The sequence below is a fragment of the Papio anubis genome, chromosome 1 (genome assembly GCF_008728515.1).
Source record: "Papio anubis isolate 15944 chromosome 1, Panubis1.0, whole genome shotgun sequence".
In the NCBI taxonomy this organism is placed as follows: domain Eukaryota; kingdom Metazoa; phylum Chordata; class Mammalia; order Primates; family Cercopithecidae; genus Papio; species Papio anubis.
Window position 1 is genome coordinate 75493532 of NC_044976.1, and position 22909 is coordinate 75516440.

Consider the following 22909-nt stretch of genomic DNA (forward strand, 5'->3'; position numbering starts at 1 on the left):
GTTGAAAGATTTTGGAAATTACTGGTCTGGGAGATGAGGAAAATGCTTTCTCAAAAAGATATACATAAGCTGAGACCCAGGGCACCAAGTCTTGGATAAAGTAAAGGATCTGGGCGCGGGAGGGAGAAACCTCCCTGGAGATCCAGGGAATCAGGTGTGAGAGAACATGCAGTGGGTTGGAGAAAAGCCCCCTGTGGCTGCAGTCAGGAGAACTTGGGGGTGGGGGTGACACAAGGTGAAGAAGAGAGGTGAAAAGACGTCAGCTGGACAAATCTAGGTGAAGAAAGGACAATGAAGAATCAAGGGCCACTAGAGAGTACAGCTCTGGGTTGGAACTCTGGCTCTGTCACTCTCTAGTTGTGAGGACCTGGACAAGTTATCCAATCTTTTAGAGTCTCAGTGACCTTACTGTGAAAAGGGGATAGTGACTACCAATCGCTGGAGGGACTGGTATAATAATCAAATTACCTCATTTCTTTAATTCTAAAACCTGTACTGTTATACATTTATGTTGTAATTTATCCCTCTTACAAAAACTGTTACTGAGTCAATTGCTTATCTTTAAACTAAAGGAGAGTCAGACTTAGTGGTGCATGCCTATAATCCCAGCTACTTGGGAGGCTAAGGCAGGAAGATGACTTGAGCCCAGGAGTTCAAATCCAGTATGAGCAATATAGCAAGATCCCATCTCATAAAAATTTTTTTAAATAAAGTGATATGATAAATGCAATAAAGAATATAAAGTAATAAATCCATTATTTAGCTAGCAACTCATTATTAGAGAATAGTCTCAAAGAAAGACTTAAATCCAGTACCCCCAAATTCTTTGTGTAGAAGAGCTAAATAGTTTTTAAATCCTAGAAACCTTGTGACTAGTCAAGGGCTAGCCCAGGCAGGAGTGGGCATGGGTCTGGTGGAGGAAGGAGGAAGAGCTGGCTGTTGGTACTGTGGCCTTTCTCCCTGGAAGGCCCAGCAGACACCATAGGTAGCCCAGCCAGCAGATCACGTTGGGGATTCTGATCATCGCCAGCTGCCACAAAATCCAGTCGTGCATTGACCTTTGCAACTCACAGATAAGAGAGACTGTCACTCATTTGAATGAGTTATTTAATCAAGAAAATATTTTACAAGGAATCAAGAAGGAGGGGAGTTATTTAGCTTCATTTTTTACTTGCTGAAAAATCCGAAATAAGTAGAAACCGTCTCAACGGAAAACACTTCTCTCTTTGTAGTGTAATGGTTGATTGCTAAATAAGTATTCCTAAAACACTGCCGCAGTGTTAGCTATTTAGTATAATTAAACGTTGTTCTGGACTCCTTAAGAAATCATTTAAAGCTGATAAGTTAGATACTAAGTCATCATACCCTTTGGCCACTCAGGATCTTTAGGAAGCCATCTCACAGTAAGGCATATCCTGCTCACTAAATTCACTAAATTCTGACCAATGAGAAGGTTTTTCTCACCCGGTCTTTCTTCCTGGTCTTCCTGGTTGGTAAGGAGGGAGCCAAAGCTTTGTGGAGGGGCTGGTGGGCCTCTTTCCACAGACATCCGTCTGCCAGGGTCCACGTAGTCCTACTCAGGGGAATCACACTTATGAATGTGGAGGATGCCAGAGTACACTGCTGCTTCCAGAAACTTTGTGCCTCTTGCCTTCGGGAAACCATCTTAAAGAAGCCAATACTCTATTGACTTAATTTTCTTAACCTGTAGCCTGCTCCAAGCTGAAAGAAACAAGTCAGAAATGGCCCTTCAGGACAAAACTATTTCTGTAAATTAAAACCTAAAACATTTAGGGTGTAACGGTATTTCTCAATGCATGCTTCTCTTGAAATCCAACAAAACAGTAGCATCTGATACATAAAGTGCAGAATATCTAACTTGCAGATGTCATGATCAGGACTTTCCTTTTGGGTGAATATTTTGAAGAAATAGAGTCATTTAATGGATTGTGATTGATAGAAGTTTCACCCTCCCTAAAAGTGGAGAAATAAGTGGCTCAGGAACAATCTGCAATTAAGAAGTATGACAAATGACTTAGATGGCCAAGTGGTATTCTTTGATATTAAAAAGTAACTGTACTTGAAAATAACTTTATAATTGAATAAGGGTACATTAGGAAAATATGATTCAGAACCAATATTATAGTAATTAGATAAAGGAAGCATAAATGAAATAACTGCAGGAAGAATATTTCCATAGAGATTATAAATGAGATTCTGGTGGAGCAGAAAGGCCCTTAATTGTAATTTAGTGTGCACTATAGAATTATCAGCTCAGTGTGTTACTTCATCATATAAAAGAATATCTGATAATTTTCCCTAATAAGCACATGACAGCTCTTCATATTCTTTCATTACAGCTGATTAAGTATAAAAACAGTAGATATTCCTTTGTTAGAAAAAGAGTTCAACAAGAGTTTTAGAAAGACAGCACAAAGTGTTACATTTCTATAGCACGTGACCCCAAAAGGCTGTTGTTTAGGAAGTCTGGGGAATTTTAAGTGTCACTTTAAAGAACTCTTCACTTTAGTTTCTTTCGTCCTCTACCTTGCATTCTTCTCCCCATTTTACCCACAAAGCCTTTTCCTGTGCAGCCACATCCTCCTGTATTCAGGCTGTGGTTTATGATCTCTACTACATCACATAAAACAGAACCAGAGTTATGGGAGAGTTTCTGCCCCTGGAGAAAGTCCCCCTTCATGTGTCCAATAGCTCTAAAAACAGAGGGAGTATAAGTATGATTCCCAGATTAGGCTCCTGAAGCTGTAAGTGAGCTGTCATCCTCTTCCTGGGTTCCACATCCTCCCAGTTATTCACTCACCCGGATTAGGTCTAGAACACATGGCCAGTGCATTGTCATGGCCCATAGGTGAAAACAGCCTCTAACTTAAGGGAAGCCACTTCCTCTTCTTGCTCTTTGCCATTCAGTCAGCTCTACTCCGTCCCAGCTCCTTCAGTCTCAAAGGTCTTATGAATATATAGCCTTCGTGAGAAAGAAGGAAAATCATTAATACCAAATGTAGGCTGAAGGTTTCTGAATTTCCTAATTCCTGCCCTGACTACTGATGGTGGCCCCTACACAGCCCCCAGTAGCAGGGTGTTGGAAGAATTTTCTTCATGGTTGCTAAAAAGCACTGAAAGGAATGGTGAAATTATTTACCTTGTTTGCTCAACTTCGCAACTAAAAGAGGAGGAAGAGATGTCAATGTATCAACACAGCAAGCTTGGTGCTTTTCATGCATGCTTGCTCATTTAGCTCTCAAATAGCCCAGGGACAGAGATTCCTATGCCTCCTTTACAGATAAGAAATGGAGGGTCAAAGATCAACAATAACTTGCCTCAGGTCATCCAGCTGGTTATGATAGAAACAGGTAAGATTCAGCCCATGTTATTCCCAGGAGCTTTTAAATGTGCTTCCTGGGATGTTACCAGGTCAAAATACAATGGAATAGGGGAATGAATGACCAAAGGGCTTAAGAAATAGAAAGTTGAAGCCATGATCCTCAGGGATAACTAAGCCACCCATGCTGTCAGGTATTGGACAAAATGAAGGACTCCTTCAAAATGTCCTTTCTCTCTCTCTCTCTCTCTCTTTTTTGGTCCTTATATGAAATGGAAATAATGATGCAAACTGATTGACAGAAGGTTTTCCTTCTTCTCAAGGATGGGTGCTACACAGTGCAAATAGAAAAGCCTTCCTGCACCTCTGTTATTCACATCACAAATGGTGCTATGGCTGGGCAAAGTCAGACAGTCTGACCTTGGGGATAAGGTGTTTGAAACTGGCTAATGAGGCATGCCATAAGCACTGAAGGAAAAGTAAAAGCAGCAACCCCCGAAGAATTGAAATTAATATCCACAGCAGTGTAGCATGGTAGGCTGAGTCATTCTCGCAGGGTCAAATTAGACCTTGGCGTTATGTCTCCACAGTTATCCTAAGGCGTAGCATATGGTTGAAGCTCATTACAGATGTCTGAATGGGAAAATTAATGAACGGTGGGGTGCACCAGTTCATTCCTTAAATTTTGTCAATTATTGGTCTCCTAATAAAAATTTTCTTATATGTAAAATGAAGCAAATATTCAGTTAAATAGAAGCATTCCTGTGGCTCTTTTCCTCTGGTCATTAGCCCATATCCAATTGAGTGTACCCTTCTTATGGAAAAACATTCAATCAAGATGTTGGTGTTAGTCTACTTGAAGGCAAGCTTTCACCCTAAGTTCAGTCAATCAACCAATTGGTTAATAGATAAATACATGTGCATGTTTATTTATATTTAATAAGCTACTCATTATCTAGCCTGTTTGGCGAACAAGGAGAATTTCTAGTTACTCAAGTGTTCTTGTTAAGAAAGAGTTGTTAAACGGGGACTGTCATAAGAAATTGAGTTGTGGTAACATATACACTTAAACACTGAAACACCGATCATCATCTTTGATGATGCAGAAGTCCCTTGAGCATCTTTTATTGTCACAAATTCAACATGAGCATCAACATCAATTATGACTGTACTGTGGAATATGGTGATGTTAGTAAGAGATGTCAATTTGGTAAATTTCCAGATATTTACCAAATGGAGGGAGAGAGGGAGAGACTCTGTTTATAGTTAGCCTTACTCCAGAAAGAATTAAAGATGGTAGTGGGTATAATGGTTACTTTACCAGCTTGCAGACTTAATTATTGTTCCTTCCAGGAAGATATCCAACACTTGGCTCAGCACTGGCTGGTTCACAATGACAATTGCACTGGAGCTCTGTGACAGGATCAATGTTTATGGCATGGTGCCCCCAGACTTCTGCAGGTAGGATTTATTCTGCAAGTGTAAATCATCAGCCGTGTTGTGCAGGGTTTATAAATATCTGATTCTGAATATCAACCATGAAACATGTCTAACTATCTTCTTGAAGCAATTAATTAGCATGTCCCAAGTTCTCATTCTAGAAACAACAAACAGCATTTAATTATGTGATATAAAATATTGAAAGTTTTTATTTGTACTGCTGGAGAATAAATCCATCTTGTGGGCTTCATTTATCCTCTGAATATTTATCAGCCAAAAGTAATGCGATAATTGGCATAATATTAACGATGAGCAAGTATTAAGAAATATTAGTTTTACTCTCATTTCAAAGGAATGTGATAATTTTTTAATGAATTAAAGAGAGCAATTCCGTTGACAGTAAGACCTTTTTTCTAAAATTAAAATATTCCTCTGAGCCTCCTTCCCTTACCACATCAGTGGCCTGGGCTTGCACTTCTAAGGCCAAAAGCAAAGGCATAATTAATTTGAGGTGTCATTTTAACGGGAACATGCACACATCTCTGCTGCCACCTTAACTTTCCTCCTGGCATGTGCCCAGGCAGAGTTCAGGGCATACCACAGATGCATTCAGCAATATTCAGGGCCTGATTTTTGGAAGCCTGCTTGAAAACGCACCTGTAATTTAAAATAGTGAGGCCAGAAATCCCAGAAAATATCCTAGTTTTTGGGAATGCCTGATGGCCTGCATGTGGCCTGAATCCTGATCTTCAAATGGCAAAAGCTGGGGTGGGGGTCATTTTAAACTTGCTTTTTAAAATGTGTGCTTACTTACACCATCTGGTGTTTTATTTGTTTATTTTTTCTAACAATGTCTTGAAGGCCATGAGTCTTTAGGCAAAAGCTGCAATTTGGAGGTTTAAAGCAAAGATGAGAAACAGCATCTAATCATCCCATTACCATTTTGCCACTTTTCTGTCTTTTTAACCCAAAGATCCAACACAGCAACAATACTAATTGATATGGAAGACTCAGGCCACAAAGAAGGAGAGAGAAGTACAGACAGAGCAGACCTTTGATGTAAGGTCAGGGTCAGAAATGCTGGGGCTAGGCTACACAGGTGTAAAGCCTGGCCTGGTCACTTACCCACCTAGTACGACCTTGAACAAGTCACTTAGTGTCTCTAGGTCTCAACTTCCTCATCCATAGACGTGGATGTGATAATAATAGACTCTGCCTCAAAGGCCTGTAGGCAGAGTAAATAAGCTAATACATGTGAAATGCTTGGAACAGCGCCTAGTAAGTACATGGCAAGCACAAGGCAAGTTAGCTTGGATCCTCACCCAGTGCTGCCTCACTTAATTCACTGGCCCAGTGTCCCTGCTTAACAATCTATACTCAAAAAAGTAAGTAGAATGGCATAAAAAAGCAAACCGCCTCCTCAAACCAACAGGCTAACAGACAGTGAGAATGGCACTTATGGGCATGCAAAGAGCCATCAACGTTGATGGTTATACAGCAGATATAATTAAGCAATATTGCCATTAGGATGCCAGAAAGAAAAAGCATGAATAAATTGAAATGTTAATGACTTCAAGTGTTCAAGGAAATATTCCATTTATTATGGAAAACAAATGAAAGGCAAGTTAACCTGTCATTTCTCCTACTCAGAGTTAGTTCATCATGACTTCATGTACGGTAGGATGGAAACAATTTATGGAAAATACTAACAAAGAAGTTAAGATAATGTCAATGCTTTATATATTGCCACTGGCTCCGTGTTTCTCTTCCTAAGCCATCATCCCCAAAGGTTTGATAGTTGTTTGCACAAGACGGTTTCAGCAAGAACTCTTCAAAAGGACCCCTATGCCCAAGTTCTGTCAGAGAAGTGGAGAGTGTCATGTGGAGGAAGGGTTCAGTGCTGGAGAGAGCATCCTGCTCAGTCATAAAGCCTGTTTAAGGAAGGGTAAGAAAGAAGACCAGGAGTGGCACAGATGAATTCCCCGGTTCCATTCATCTGCATTTCCAGGACATGTTGACTGGACCACCGGGCATCCAGTTTCAAATTGTGGGGCCTTGAGCCTTGTTTTCCTTGTTTGTAAAATGGGTATAAGAAAATAAGAAGAAGAATAAGCAGGTCATGGTGAGAATTAAATGAGATAATAGATGTAGAGTGTTGGATGCAGTTCCTAGCACACAGTATTCAGGAAAGAGTATCAATATCATTAATATTAATAAGATATGTAAAATAATTTATATTATTAACATTATCCCAAGCACTTGAGAGTTTCCCTGAAAGATACCAAGAATTTTGAGCAGGGGGCTGGGCGTGGTGGTTCACGGCTGTAATCCCAGCACTTTGGGAGGCTGAGGCAAGCAAATTGCTTGAGCTCAGGAGTTCAAGACCAGCCTGGCCAACATGGCAAAACCCTGTCTCTACAAAAAATAGAAAAATTAGCCAGGCATGATGGTGTGCACCTGTAATCCCAGCTACTCGGGTGGTTGAGGCATGAGAATTGCTTGAATCTGGGAGGCAGAGGATGCAGTGAGCCGAGATCGTTCCACTGCCCTCCAGCCTGGGCGACAAAGTGAAGCTCTGTCCCAAAAAAAAAAAAAAAAACTTAAGGGGGCTTCAAAGAAGACACAGATCCTTGCCTCCTGGAAGCTTATAATAAGCCTTAACCATGCCAGAATATAAAGAACACAGCAAAGCCACTTACCATGTGACTATAAAAAGAGGCAGCTTTTGCAATCTTCATCTAAGAGTCAAATGAGTCTGTAAACAGTACCTTCCTCACCACCAGAGAATGAAAAAGCAACTGGTATGGTAGTCTGCTACTCATCTGACCATTCCCTCTTTTATCTTTATTTTGAAAGAAGCAGAGAACTATTAGGGGCTGAAAACATGGTGCATGTATCATGAGCTCCATGGCTTAAGGAGGTAAGCTATCGCCAGGGCCAAAAATGGTTGTGGATGGTTTTGTGAGGTGGCAGAGCTCACACTGGCTGGGGCCACTGGAATATAGCCTCCCTGAAAGCAGAGTTTTGTGTGTTTAGTTCAGTGTTTGAGACCTAGAACACAGGACAGTAGATATTTACTCTCCTGGCATATGGCAGATACTTCATAAATATCAAGGGAATGAATGGTTGTGTCCTCTGCTCTCTGTAGTGCTATAGTAAAGTGTGTTGTGTATGGATAAAAATAACCATTTCTGCCTCTCAGAAACTCTGACCTTGAGAAAGTTACTTGAACTCACTGAGGCTTAGTGACTGATACTGGGCAAGTTACCTAATGCTGCATCTCAGAAGCCTTACCTGCAAAATGGTGATGACAATTATCATATAAACTCTCTTGCATTGTGAGTTTATATGATAATTGCATGAAGTCATAGACGAAGAATGCTTAGCAAAGTCCCAGGGTCTGTTCAGTACACAGAAAGTTATGGGGTGAAGGGATTCACTGATCTGCAATTGTAGATACTCACTGGCGCATTTTACGGAACTGGCATTATGTGGCCTCCAGCTCCTTGCAGGGCATCTCATGGGCTGCTCAAAGTGTGCCTAGCCTTTCTATAGCTTCCCTAAAGTTCGCAGTGTCTCACTGCAATGAAGAGCTAGCCACATGGAGCAGATTTTAGCAGACAAAAAGAGAGCCGACTGTTCAGTTTGGGCAAATTAACCATTTCAGACCGTAAGACACAATTAGTACCCTCAAAAAAGTCACTAACTAAATAAACCACAAGCCTTTTATTCATTCCACTAACTCGTGTTGGGCACCAGGGAGGTAACCAGAGATGAATGAGACAGGGTCTCTGTCTTCAGTCGCCTGAGACTCACTTGACCACAGTTCAATCATGAGGTACAGAAGGTTACTCGAGGTGCCAGTGGGAGATGATGTTCACTCTCTGCCTGTCAGTAGCATCTGACCCACTGAGCTTTATTGGACCATCTGTCTCGAACTTTCAAACTAGACTCAGAGAAGTCCTTGCATTCCTCTGATTCTATCAGGTGGCACACGGATAAGGAGCTAGGACAACAGGAATATTGGACCCTTCCACCCTACTTGGTCAGGGGCAGACCCACTTGGCTCTGTTTGCATACGGGCTATTGTATAAGATTTCTTTTCAGCAGAAGATCCTTTGACAAATAAGAACTTTAACAACCTCTAGTCTAAGACATAACCATGCTGCTTTCCAATCTAAATCAAACTCTTTCACACTTTTCAGGAGAGTGGAATCATCACCTTCTTATTGTCCCAAAGAGAATGTCAGCTGTCATATGCATGGTGTGAGGGAGGGGAGGCAGTGGGACAGAGAGAGAAGAGCTGAATTATATCTTGGGGGTGCAAATAGCCAAGCAATCCGTGAGTGCCTGATCCCCAAGGGGAAGTATGGGTAGGCTGGAGAGTCATTTCCCATCTGCTGTCCTGGAGGTCTGCCTTCTCATCTCACCCAAAGGGCCGGAGTTACTTCTAGGAGTCATTCATTGGCAAGAAAACTTCTGGTACCCACTTAAAGTATTAAGCCCATGGACTTCTTAGGAAGAAAGATAGCATCACATTTCATATTTAAAACCACAAATGGAAGTGGTGGACATATAAATGGCCATGGTGGCAGATGACAGACATATCTCATTCAAGATCTAGCAGAATCTAACTGACTCAAAGTCATTTGAATGGCATGCAGCATCTTTCATTTGGTACTGCGATAGCCTCCTGGACTGCTCTCTCCAACTCTTGTCTTTCTCTCCAAACATGACTGCCTTGCTAGATGACAAGTCTGACTTCGGGGAGTTACTTAAAACTCCTGAGTGACCTCTTTCTGAGAAGAGTTCACACTCCCTAGGTTAGCACACAAGACCTTCAGGTTATGGCTTCTGCATATCACTTTAGTCACATCTTCTCTATTGATGCAGATTTATGTGTTTATTTGTTTATTCAACCTTACTGAAAAACTCGTAAAGCAACTCACCCTACAGACACCTGTTCCTATGCCCTCAGTTTGGACTGCCCATCCCCTACTTCCTTAAGCTGGCTGGTTTCCCACCAGCTCTTCACTAATAACATTAAAGGCTGATATTTGTTGTGCACATACCTCATGCTGGCTCTGTGCTTAACATGAACACATGCATTATTTCCTTGAGTCTTATAATAATCTTAGGAGGTAAGCATCATTAATATCACCATTTTACGTAGAAAGCTTAAAGACATGAAACAGCTGCCCATGGTCATAGAGCAAATAAATAGCAGAGCTGGGATTTGAATATGATCTCCAGGGCTCAAGAGCCAATGCTCTTAATCCTTCAGTTCACTGTTTCAGATACAGCAGCCCTTCCTTCTCAGCTCTCCCTAGCCCTGTCTGAGTCAGACCTACTGGGCCCACTGGGCCTCCGTCTACCTCTGCCCTGCACCATCTCACTGATTGGTTTGTCCATCTCCTTTGTTTGACTCTAGGCTCCTTAAGAGGAGTCCCCTGTATCAATCCACATTTGTCTCATTAGCACTTGTCATTGTGTCTGGCATAGAGTGTATCTTCAGTACAGATTAGTTCAATGAGAAACAAAAATAAGCCTTGTCCATGGGGGTGTTTAAGAGATTGATTCTAAACGTTATTACTGCAACACCAAAAGTGCCAGGCACATTAAAACTCTAACTAGCAAATTCAGATTTTGAGGGGGCCCCAGAAGTCAATGGAGGCCACCTTGTTTTATTTTCAGCCAGAGCCAGCTCTGGGTACTCAAAGAGGGGCTCAGGCATCAGTCCCCCACCCTGCCTGTATCACCAGACTTCAGGCACATCAAAGTTCAGAAAGCTAGAGAAAATTAATGCCATGTTGCACCAGAGACAACATCAAAATATATTATTCTGTGGACAGTGGACTCTTAAATCATGCCGTATCCATACTGTAAGCCAAATTCATTCTCTCTAGATGGCCTATAAATTGCGTGAAAAGATCGATTGTCGTTGCTTTCCAAACTAAGTTATGCTGAGTATTTAATCTCATTTTCCATTGTAAATTATTTGTGATAATAATGGGCCAAGCATTTAAATTCTACCTAATAATCTTATTTGTGGTCATACTTAGCACATTACCAAGTTTACAACTCTCTGTTACCCATCGTTTCTTGAGTATTAATTAGCGGGGTAATGATTCAGAGTGATCACTGTCATGGAACTAAATTAATATCTCATCTGTAATGTGAAGGACATCTCAAAGGTATCGTGAATATCAGAGAGTTGATGCTGCCAGAATTATTAGCTAGTGAACATTAATAAAGCTGCCAGCCTAACAGGGAAAGTTCTTACTTGGAGACAGTCCACCGGGTAGAATCGGAAGCTTACTTACAGAAGACGGGTGTGGAATGGCAATGCCACCCATGTGGTTTACGTTTTATGAAGTAGACTTAAAATATATGGTTGTGTTTCTTCCAGGGTGAGGGTGGGGCTTGGGTGATTCACTGTAGCTCTTTGTCCCATGAAGGGTGGGCAGCTGCAGGCTCTTGGTGCTCCATGCGCCCAGACATACAATGCTATTCCATGGGCTTCCAAGGTATACAGCTCTTTTCCTCCCAAAAGAAGATCCAAGGACCAGAAATTAAGGCAGTAGAATAAGGGTGGCTCAGTGCACCTCCAGGACTGTGACAGATGCTTGGGAAGGACTGCTGCAAGAATATTTTCTTCTCAACACCTCCTAGTGTCACCAAAGCCCCCAGTGCAAGCCAGTTGCAGAACAACCTAGCAGCTTCACAGCTATTAATTCAACCCTATTCTCTCTATTCTTCAAACATTTCCTGAGTACCTACTATATGCCAGGTACCGCACCAAGAATAGAAATGTGTTTAAAGAGAATGTCTAAGAGTTCTAGAAAGAGGCCAAGACACCATTCTTTCCTCAGGATATTTGCAGCCTTCTGCCTAGTCCAGCCCCAAACCCAGTGGGCAGGGTCAACCTAGATCATACTATAGGAGAGAAAAAGCAATTTCTTTTCCTCCTCCACCATAGGTTCTTTGCTGAGTCTCCTATGACAAAAGACAGATTAACGAGAGAAAAGCATACACATTTATTTAATATAAATTTTACGTGACACCAGCGCCTTCAGAAATGAAGAGCCAAAGAAACAGGGAGATCTCCTTATTTTTATGCTAAGTTTGATGAGGAAGTGGATAGTTGTGAAGAAGTAGGATTGGACAAAGAAGGTGTGATCTAATGGTAATAAACCAGGGTGGGTGGGGGGAGGTAGCAAGGTCTGTTTGTTCAGATTCTTTTTGGCATTTCCTTGTCTTTGAGGATAGGGATGTTCCTTTCCTCCGGGTATATGGAGGGTACCTCTGGAATGAAGGTTTACGACCTACTTTAGAGGAGGGCAAAGAAATCTTTTATGACCTGCATCAGAGGAGAAGGGTGAAGGGAGGCAAAAGTGATCTCCCTGCTTCTGTTGTTTCCTCAAATGCCAAGGTACCATATTTTGGAGCAACATGTCCTACACCTCGTCAGTACCCAGATATGGAAGTGTCTTCCCTTGCTTGTTAGGGTTATGAGGTTTTTTTTCAGTTGTAAAACTTAGCTTTAGAAGAGTCAAAAAGTGGAACATTACAAACCCCTGCTGCCATTAGCACTGATGGGCAGAACTGTACCTGAGCACAAAGCCTCTGTTTAACACCCTGAGCAGATCACAAGCACCACACACGGGGCTCCTCTGTAGCAAGAGCTCAGAGGAAAGCAGCAAGGACAAGCTGCTTTCAACCACACGCTGTTGATGCCCGCGAAACCTGGGTGCCATTAGTACAGAAACCCCACCTGGGGGACAGGAGTTTTTCCGAGACACAGAACCTCACTCTTAAGAGTACAGAGTCTGGAGTCAACTGGCTTTGGTCCAAACCTTGGCTGCGAAACTTCAGTTTTCCTGTGCATGAGTTTCCTTGTCTGCAGAGTAGGGGTGCTAATAGTAACTCTCTGCTATAGTGTGGATATGTTTTGTTTGTTCCCACCAAATCTCATGTTGAAATTTGGTCCTCAATGTTGGAGGTGGGGCCTAGTGGCAGGTGTTTGGGTCATGGGGGCAGATCCCTCATGAATAGATTAGTGTCCTCCCTGGGGTGGGGCATGAATGAGTTCTCATTTTGTTTGCTCCCAACAGAGCTAGTTGTTAAAAAGAGCCTGGCACCTCTCCCTTTCTCTTCTTCCTCTCTCGCCTTGTGATCTCTGCACACGCCAGCCAGCTCCCCTTCACTTTCTGCTAGGGGTGGAAGCAGCCTGGGGCTCTCGCCAGATGCCCAATCTTGAATTTTTCCAGACGTCAGAATCATGAGCCAAATAAGCCTTTTTTCTTTATAAATTACCCAGACTTGGGTATTCTTTTATAGCAACGCAAAATGGACTGACACTCTCTTATAGGGGTGTTGTAAGGACTAAATAAGTAAGTATATGTGGAGTGCCGAGCACTGTGCTCTGAGCTGAAATGGTCAACTCCAGCAGCTTGGATGGACAATGAGTGAGGTTGTGTGCTGAAAGCCAGGCAGTGGACTGTCTCCCTGGGCGTCAGATGCTCCCTATCAAACGGGGGCTGCAATATTTGCCTCAGAGGGCTGATGGGGATGTAAAGGAGATCACACCAGTTAAGCACAGAGGTTGAGCAGGTACTTACAAAATCAGTTGTCTCAAACTTGGCTGCATATTAGAATCTCAAGGAGCTTTCCACCATTAGAATCTTCTAAGGAGCTTTGTTGTTATGATATGTATTATTTAAAAATATATGTTTATTTTTGTTTTAAATCATCTTAGAGTTACAGAAAGATTGCAGAAATTAGTACTGAGAGTTCATATAACCTTTATCCAGCTTCCGCTAAAGCGGATTTGCGTTCCTGTGGTCCAATTATCAAAAGTAAGAAATTAACATCAGTACAATGGTCAGCTAAACTACATTTTACCAGTTTCTCTACTAATGTCCTTTATCTCCTCCAAGAACGAATCCAGGTTCCCTTTGCATTTATTTATCAGGTGTCCTTAGTCTCTAAATCCATGGCGGTTCCTCAGGCTTTCCCTGCATTTCATGACACTTTTGATGAGTACTAGTCAGGTATTTCATAGAATGTCCCTCACTTGGGGTTTATCTAATGTTTTTCTGTGCTTAGATTGAGGTTATGCATTACTGGGAAGGATACCACAGAAGCCATAGGCCCTTCCCAGAATCTCATAACAGGAAGTATGTGATGTCCGTATGTCTTATTACTGGCAATGTTAACCTTCATCACTTGGTTAAGGTAATGTCTGCTGGGCTTACCCATTGTAAAGTTACTGTTTTTCCCTTTGTCATTAATAAATAACTTGGGAGAGATACTTTCAGGTTATGCAGATAGCCTATTTCTCCTCATCTTTTTCCCCATTAATATCCCATTCATTGGTGCATCTTGCCTGCAACAATTACTGCAACGTTCTAAGGATGGTTTCCTAGTCCCTCATTCTTTCTACATTGTTTATTGGAATTTTTCTGTCATGAAATGCTGTTTCTTCTCCTCCATTTATTTATTCAGTTATTTATTGAAATTATCATGGACTCATGGATATTTATTTTATTTTATTGGTTTTATAATCCAATACCGACATTTTTTATTTTGATTCAAACCTAAGACACTTTCTAAAATACCTGTGCCTGAGTTCCCCTCCAAGTCATCTGAACCAGAGTCTAGGGGGATGGAGCATAGGTATTTCCTTAAAGCTCCCCAAGTGCACTAAGTGTTAGTTCCCTCACTCTCCCCACCTGCTCCCTCTAAAAAGAAAAAAAAAAAAATTCTTCCTCACATCATTCTGCAGGGCTTGTTCTCAAACTGGCTGTCAGAATGTGGATGGCAGGCTGCAGCCACTTGGGGAACCGGCTCTGTGGTCATCTCCATTCCTGCCTCCCCAGCCCACATATCCTTTCCTTCAGCTTACCGGGCCCACAATGGGAACTTGAGCACCAGAATCCCTTTTACAACTGCTTCATCGTGTGGAAATTCTGCTGATGTTTATCATAGTTTTCACTGAGGTCAGGTGAAGGAAGAAAAAACTAGGGCAGCCTTTAGAAAGTCAGGTTTGAGAAAAGACCCAAGGAAGTATGACCTTCAGCTAGGAGTGTCTTTCTAAATGGCATAGTGAATTTAGTGAATTCCAGCTGATGGCAGGCTTACAGCTGGGGGAGATGTTCCTGCAGTTTCCAGCTCTGCCTTCCGACTCCCAGAAAGCACTTTTCTGCTGCTTGGACAGAGTTTTAACATGTGGAAACAACTCGCTTACATGAATAACTTATCTTGACACCTCTGAAATCACAGTAACCAAATATGTAAATTTAATTCTCCTTTTAGGGGATCAATATAGAGTCAGATAAGTTTTTTTTCCAAAGAGATGGTCTTCTTGAATAAGGAAATTGATCCTATAGCATCTTTAGCTGGTTTCCAATTACCCTCCACTCCTAGGTGCCAAATCAATCTCATGATATTTTTAGAAACCTAATTGTTTCTTTAGTCAGATTGATGCCAATAAAATGTCCAAAACTTAGATGAATCAGATTTAAAAAGTGATTTGCGATGGAACAAAAACTTAACCCCAAGCATACCATGGCAACATGAAATTGGCATGGTTCCCCCAATTTATGCCATATGAATATGGGAAGATATGTCTCACAAATTCTTATTTTTTTCTTCGTAGTGGTCAGCTTCAACCTGAATTTTTGTTAGCAGGCATTCTCTGTATTGAAAACACGTTCTATTAAAATTTTAATGGGATTCCAATTTCTAGGGTAAGTAAGTTAATAAAATCTGCAATAACTAGTCAGGAAAGGATCCAGTGTTTCACTATAGAGCATAGAGATAATTCCAAGACAAGCATATTAGAGATGCAAAGTGTTAATTTAGCATAGCATCCAAGCCAGGATAAGGAATGTTTAGATGCTGCATGACAAAAATAAATCTCTCTTCCTGGAAGAACTTTAACCTAAGAGGAGAAACAGCTCAAAGGTTTATTGTTGTCAGAGCCACAAACATGACACCCCTCTTGATAAAAGACTTCAATCCCTGACCCCAGTAAAGTTGCTACTCTAAAAGCTATTTGTGTATTGATCTCCTCTGAAGAAAACAAATAGGTGTCTGGCAGGATGAGCATCTTTGGGAAACCAAGTTATTATACTTAGAGGAGAGCCCAGGTGACCAGAGTGGGAACCCTAGGGCATCAGGCTCTGAAAGATGATTTGCAAGATGCTGAGAAGCCCGGGTCTTCTCTTCTTAGTCTCTGCAACAAAGCCAGTTGCTGAGCATAGCTCAAATTAGGAGAGTTTGTCTGCCAAGAAACCTTGACTAATCTTACCATTCATTCTTCAAAAGACAGAAGAGGTGGGGTAGATTAGCCTATTATAGAAACCAGTCTGAGACCAAAACTCTTTAGTGCATAAATATTGTATTAATCCTAAAACAAGGGCACTTACCACCCCCACATATTAACCCTGTGCACACATCTTGAAGAAATGAGCTAGTGTTTCCTGTTTGAGGCTGAGACAGAGATATAGAGGCAGAAAAACACTTGAAGACTCTCAGGCCACCAAGCAAGGACTGAGGATGTAGAGTTTCTGGACTAAAATACTGTAGACTGAGTACATAGGCCATCTGAAGTGCCAAAAGAAAAATTGTGGCCTCTTGCTTGCTGTCTTCCTTTTTCTCCCATAGGATCAAGCTAGGATAATCAACTTTCCATACTCAGAGAAGAAAGTGTCTTTAGAAGTTTGCTGTTTAGCTGCTAATTCTATATACATTTCTTTCAACAACAGAATTTTTTAAATTATTTATTGAGCACCTACCAGGGACTATTCTAGGAATAAGAAAAAACACTGCCATCATGAACACCCAATAAACAAGTAAACAGTAACAACAATTTCAGAGAGCAGTTGATGCTATAAAGAAAATGAATTCAAGTGAGATGAAGTGAGGGGAGCAAGTGTCAGGTAAGGCCTCTCAGAGAAGGATATTATTTGAGCTCACACCCAATGGTGAGGAGTGAATTCAGAGTATTCCAGGCAAGTGACTGCCATCAAGTGCAAAGGCCCTGAAGTAGGGATGAGCATGGCAGAGTTGACCGGAAAGGCCAGTATGGTGGGAACATAGTGAACAAGGCTGAGTGGATTAGGAGAAGACTTGGAAGAGGAGCCACATCATAATGCACCCCAGCAGACATGCTCTCTGTATAACTGGAAGCATCTGGAAGCTTAGTGTAGTAGGGAATGGGAATGACATATTTTGTTTTGGTAATATCTCTACAACTGCATGTGGTAAATAGACAGTAAGAAGAGTGAAAATAATACTATTGTTGTGACTCATTAATATGTAGGGTCTAACTCTGAGGAGACTGAACATTCTGTAGCTGATTTTCAATCTTTTTGATGAAAATGATGGTCACTGATTTTATTTCACCACCTCAAAAACTCTCCACTTCCTTACTGTGTAATCAGAAAAACCATTTGTCGAAACTCATTTAACTAGAAAATACAATTTGTGTTTATCAGCTTATTAAAGATAACATCTTACCTCAATCAGTCAAAGGAAAAAAAAATTTCCTTTAATCAGTTATCTCAATTTCCTCCTACAGGGATCCCAATCACCCTTCAGTACCTTATCATTATTATGAACCTTTTGGACCTGATGAATGTACAATGTACCTCTCCCATGAGCGAGGACGCAAGGGCAGTCATCACCGCTTTATCACAGAGAAACGAGTCTTTAAGAACTGGGCACGGACATTCAATATTCACTTTTTTCAACCAGACTGGAAACCAGAATCACTTGCTATAAATCATCCTGAGAATAAACCTGTGTTCTAAGGACTGAGCGTGCCAGACTGTAATCCCAAGTATTCACTGCATCAGACACCGAGACCCTGAACTTGCTGAGCTACCAGACAGGAAAGGGTAGCAGAAAACAGCTTCACTCCTCAGGAAGTACCATGGACAGATGCCTACCAGGCGTGACAAAGCAGTGCAGTTGGATTGTAAGGAAAAATTCCAGAATTAATGCATTCTAATGAGTGTTGTCCCCTTCAATGGTGTTACTTAGGAGCTGAACACTCAATTCAGTTATACCACTATGGCTAAAAACATTTTGGATCTCTTAGTATTGCCTTTGAAACTGCAACATAAGCAACTCAACAATATTAGTTGCATTCCTTTATAGAAACACCGTGTCAAAGACATTTTTCTATCAAGTTGTATTCTTTCCTGTTCTATAACCTTTGTTATCTGTTAGGCTGTGTATGTGTGATTTGTAAAAAGCAGGCTGAAACTATGGACATGATTTCTGAAGAGCACATCTCCACTGACTTTCATAAAGCAAATGTCCAATATTTATTTATTGAGAGTTTTTTAGTGCAATCTAGGCCAGTATTTTTATAGATTATCATTATGTGGTAATTTATCCTTCCTAACTCTTTAATCCTGAATGATGGTTGGAAATGGCCTAGAATTGGGTTACTCTGTTCACAATGCTCATTGTTAGCATGCAATTGGTATTTGACTTGGAAATGTTGTGTTGTATTTTTTGAACCCCTAGGCTTCAGGAAAACTGTTCTTTTATAGAAAGAATAGCAATGACATTTTCTAATGTGCAGAAATGTTCCAAAAGGACAAAATTGAAAACCAAAACCTATGTTATTAAAACACAAAGATGCTAACAAGAGAAATTTAAAGGTAGTTTTCTTTAGTAATAATTGATATGAGTGTCCTCTCTTGAGCCCTGGATTCCTCTTTGGCAGAATGATGTCACTGTACCAGAAAACCTCTTAGGTTTCATCCCAAATCTAAACTTGTGGCCTTCTGTTGACTCATTTGAAGACTCTGCACTTGGAGGAATGGGGTCCCAACAGTAGCAGGAACCTTATCTACATTCATATTACTTATCTCACTCTTGTGGTTAAAACTACACTTCTTCCTCAGTCCACATGGGCTAAAATCTACCCCCTGCTTCTCTCGAAGCATCACCATCCACCTCTTCCCCAGCCTCTCAACACAAAAACACAGGATAGACACACACACACAAAAGGCATACTTCCAAGGGGTTCCCTGGCTACAAGAGCACAGAGCTGCCCTTCTGTGAGGAAAAGAGACTACAAGGACATGCCCTATCATTCGACTCATTGATGCTATGAACTATTTAGACTCACTACAAATCTTCTTAGATTATATTCATTACCATTCCATGGTCTGAAGGAGTATAAAGGACTAATTTTATTCAGAGCCAAGATAAATTCATACTACAGATTTTTATTAAAACAAGTAATATTGTTCAAAAATAGTCTCATAAATATACTAGTGTTTTCTTTACACATGACTCAGAAGGCATTAGAGAAACTAATTTGAAGGCACCAGCAAATATTATGTATGAAGACTGACATTGTTTTACAGACATGACCTGTCTTGTGATTAAAGAAGCTTTATCACATTACCACTTCTTTCCCTTTTCTTAATTAGTACACTAACTAGTACTATTAATTCTATGGAGTACTGTTGTTAAAATGCAAACATAATCAGGGTACTCACATAACATAATCAAAGTTGATATTGTTGAGTGTGACTTGGGCTGTTCAAAGCCAGTAAGGGTGAAATGGCTGTTCAAAACATACTGGAATATGTTCTTTAAGTTTTCTAATAGTTTTTAAAGGGACTATGAATTTTATTCCAACACATTGTCTTCCACAGCATGGACTCTGAACACATCGTATTTTATCAACATATGAAAAAGTGTATAAATTTTATACAATTTACTTATAGACCACCTTTATAATCACTTGAAGAGATTATGTTGCTCAAACATAAGTGACTCCTTTGACAATTTCTATATTTGTGGAAATTTGGAAAGGCATAGTTTCGATATGTAAGAATGTAATTATATTGCCTCATCTAATAATATCTCACATATCTGTGTATCTTCAGATTTTAGATTTTCTTTAAGAAAAAACCATCATGGTAGCTCCATCTTGTTTGTAACTTCTCCCTCTCAAATACTCAAAAGAATGAAAAGAGACCAAATTCGGAAAATCCTGGCTTCACTGGGAATGTTTTAAATCTACATGTAGCTAGGATATGTGATTTCATATTTTTAAAAAATGTGGTGTATACAAGTGTAAAAATTACCACTTGCAAAGTGGTTTTATTATAGCATTAAAGAAAATGACTAGAATTCTGATAGATTGTGCTGATGAACCTGGTTGTGGGCAATTGAATTCTTGTCTTGCCACGACCGTTTCATGACTGTCAGTCTTAACACTATTCAACACCATTAAATATAAACTCTGATATAAAAGATGACTACAGAACCATGTTTATAGACCTCAGTGATTTCAGTGTCTGATTGTGTTTGAAGCCTAAGTCATACTCGTTATGTTACATACCTTTTTCCTCTCTCCCAGCTGTGTCATCAGCTCCCTCCTAGCTTTTAAGACCACAGTAATACAATGCCACAGCTGGCCGATCCATGGCTTCTGTTATTTCAACACAAGAACATTTGGCAGAGGCCATTACAATAGATAGCCATTATGGGCAAAGATACAGGAATTTGCAAACAAAATCAATCACTTCAAATGGCCCATAAAAAGAGGAATCTCAGATTTAATACTCTACAGTAAATATTCACCCAAGAAAGCATACATTAAAAGAACATTAGGAGGTAAATATTCAGCATGCTGCGTGGGGACTTAGCTGTGTGATTTCCATTACCGTTAATGGGCGTTTTCTAACTAAGTCCCTGTGCTTCGCCAACCCTGGTGTGTACTCCTAAGGGCTACACATAAAACCTGAACAATTCAGGGAGTTCTGAGGTCGTCAGATTTCAGAGTAAGATCTTTTCTTTTAAAAAAAAAGAAAATAGATGAAAGCAAAATACAATGTACTGTACCTAAAAGAGAAATTTGTGTGGTCTCTCACAATCCTTAGGTTACTACCAGATTTGTGTATCATTTGTTTTCTGAAGTTCTCTCCATTACTGATCTGTTTGAATGACATGAGCATGGAGGGAAATAATCTCATTTTGAAATAAAAACTCTCCTCAAAAATTAAAATTACCAACTTAGAAGATAATGAATGCTGAGTAAAAGTAGAAGGAGAAAGTTGAACTTCTGTTAGGATTAAGACAGTGTTATTTAAAGGCATATGCACCCATTTGGTACCTGACTAAATATTTGTCCTTGTGTAAGAGCAAACTCATTTCAGAAATATATCCTGAATTCCACCAGGGTGATGCTTCAAATTGTTAAATAAACCTACTCTGAGAGAAGGGTCCATGTTCCTATTCTCTCTCTGCAGTGTTAGGAGGTGATGTTAACACTCTGTATGTTTTGTGTCTGACCCAACCATTTCTTCCATTCTTATTGCTTCTTTCTTAAACCTCATTGTATCTCTTTATTGTCATTTTCTCCCGATTGTCTTCTTTTGTCTACAGTGTGCTTTTTAAAACCAGCAGACTTTGGGACTGTTAAGGTCTTCCTTGTAGGTTTTTAAACTAAAAATCTATCTGGGGAACAGATTTGGGGTAGGTCCTACCAGAGTAATGACCATGGTAGGTGGGAGGACTATATCTGGCTACCATACCTGGTACTTCAGAAGTACCATTATGGTTTGCCCAGAGCCAAGTGAGGAGTGAAGAAGAGGAGTCCCCAAGACACAGACTTCAATGATAAAACTAGGGAAGCCCTGGGCTCCATGACAGTGGCTCACACTATCAGAAGACCATCTCAAAGAAAACTATAATAATAAGCCCTGGGGGGCAGGATGTGTGAACCAATTGCCTAGGTGTTAGCACATGCCAGAGGTACTTTGGAATGGAAAGAGGTGAGAGTGTCTCAAGGTTTAAAAATGAGCAAGCGTAGCCCCTCTTTGGTAGCTCACTCATCCCACCTTCTCAGGGTATTGAAATGCAAATGCAAAAAGGCTGAAACCCTGTTTGTTTCTACTCAGTGCCCTAATATTATATACTACCTTGAATTGTCCTTTGTATTTTTATGTATGTGTACTGTTAGTCTATTTAGATTGTAAGCTCCTTGAGGGCAGAGACTCTTTCTCCTTTGTCTCTGTAGCCTATACCTAGTATAGTGCCTTGCACACAATAGGCGCTCAATAAATGTCTGTTGTTCATGGTGACCTCTTAATGTTGACCCATTGGATTGGTAATTGTGTATAAACACATTCTTCTATTTTAAAAGTATAAGAAATGCAATATGTTGTGACATAGTAAAATTTTAAGTGGGTTTTTATAGGGTTAGTTCTTAAACCTGTAATGTTTTTAATCAACAGAGCTGACCTAGATTTCAGTAGGATAATGTTGCTGAATTCATTATGTTTGCTAATGCTGGCTGTACTGAGCACACAGGTGAAGTAAAGTTCAGCAAGCTTTGTGTTTTCGCTGTTAGTGAACTGCTCTTAGCACAAATTAAATTTAATATTGACAAATGCTATACCATCTGCAGAAAGGCAGAAGAACAGCTTGGGCTCTGACTTCTGTGGTTCAACAACAAAAGGAAGGCTAAAATGAGACAGGTTATAACCTGCTTTAAACTTGACAGCTTTCTAAAGCTGCTAGAAATCCAACTGGTGGTTATTGAAGGTCTATAAAAATTAAGTATACATTTATCTTAAAAACTAAATGAAACAAACAAACCAAAAAACATTTTGTTTCCATGAAGCAGATCCAAAATGGTTTCATCTCTACCAGAATATGAAGGGAAAGGAGAACCCTTGGGAAAAGCTGTCCTCAGGCGGAGCATCGCAGGCTCCTGAATCACCACCTGGCCAGAACCTGATGTTTGGTTACCTCCCAGCTACAGGAGAGGGCAACAGGCAGGCAGTAAAGGTGAGTCAGCTGCCACCTTTACTTCTACAAAGGACCATATTATTCCCTTCTTGAGCATGCGGACACTCTAGTATTCCTCTTTCATCATCTACTCTTCCACATACTTATTTAAATGTGCGATCTCAATTTCATTTTTTAAAGCATAGGAAAAGGGCTAGAAGATACTAAACTGAGAAAAGTGCTTATTTCTAAATGGAGAGGATCACAGATTTTCTAGCATTTTCAAAATTTAAATTATATTCACAAAATGTTATTTCATAAACTTTTAAGAATGTCTTTGCTCACAGCGTAGGTTAT

At 40.4% G+C, this 22909-nt stretch overlaps 1 protein-coding gene across 2 annotated transcripts in view; it reads left to right on the plus strand.

Moving 5' to 3' along the window:
- Positions 1-21911, plus strand: part of ST6GALNAC5 (ST6 N-acetylgalactosaminide alpha-2,6-sialyltransferase 5) — a 187706-nt gene extending 165795 nt beyond the window's left edge. The window contains exons 4-5 of one of the 2 annotated variants that reach the window (XM_003892090.5): positions 4694-4801; positions 17367-21911. In XM_003892090.5, the coding sequence (XP_003892139.2) occupies positions 4694-4801; positions 17367-17598 (340 nt within the window). In that variant the 3' untranslated portion in view covers positions 17599-21911. The remainder of the gene's footprint in view (positions 1-4693; positions 4802-17366) is intronic. The other variant, XM_009211154.4, reaches the window with a different exon arrangement.
- Positions 21912-22909: the final 998 nt, after the last annotated feature.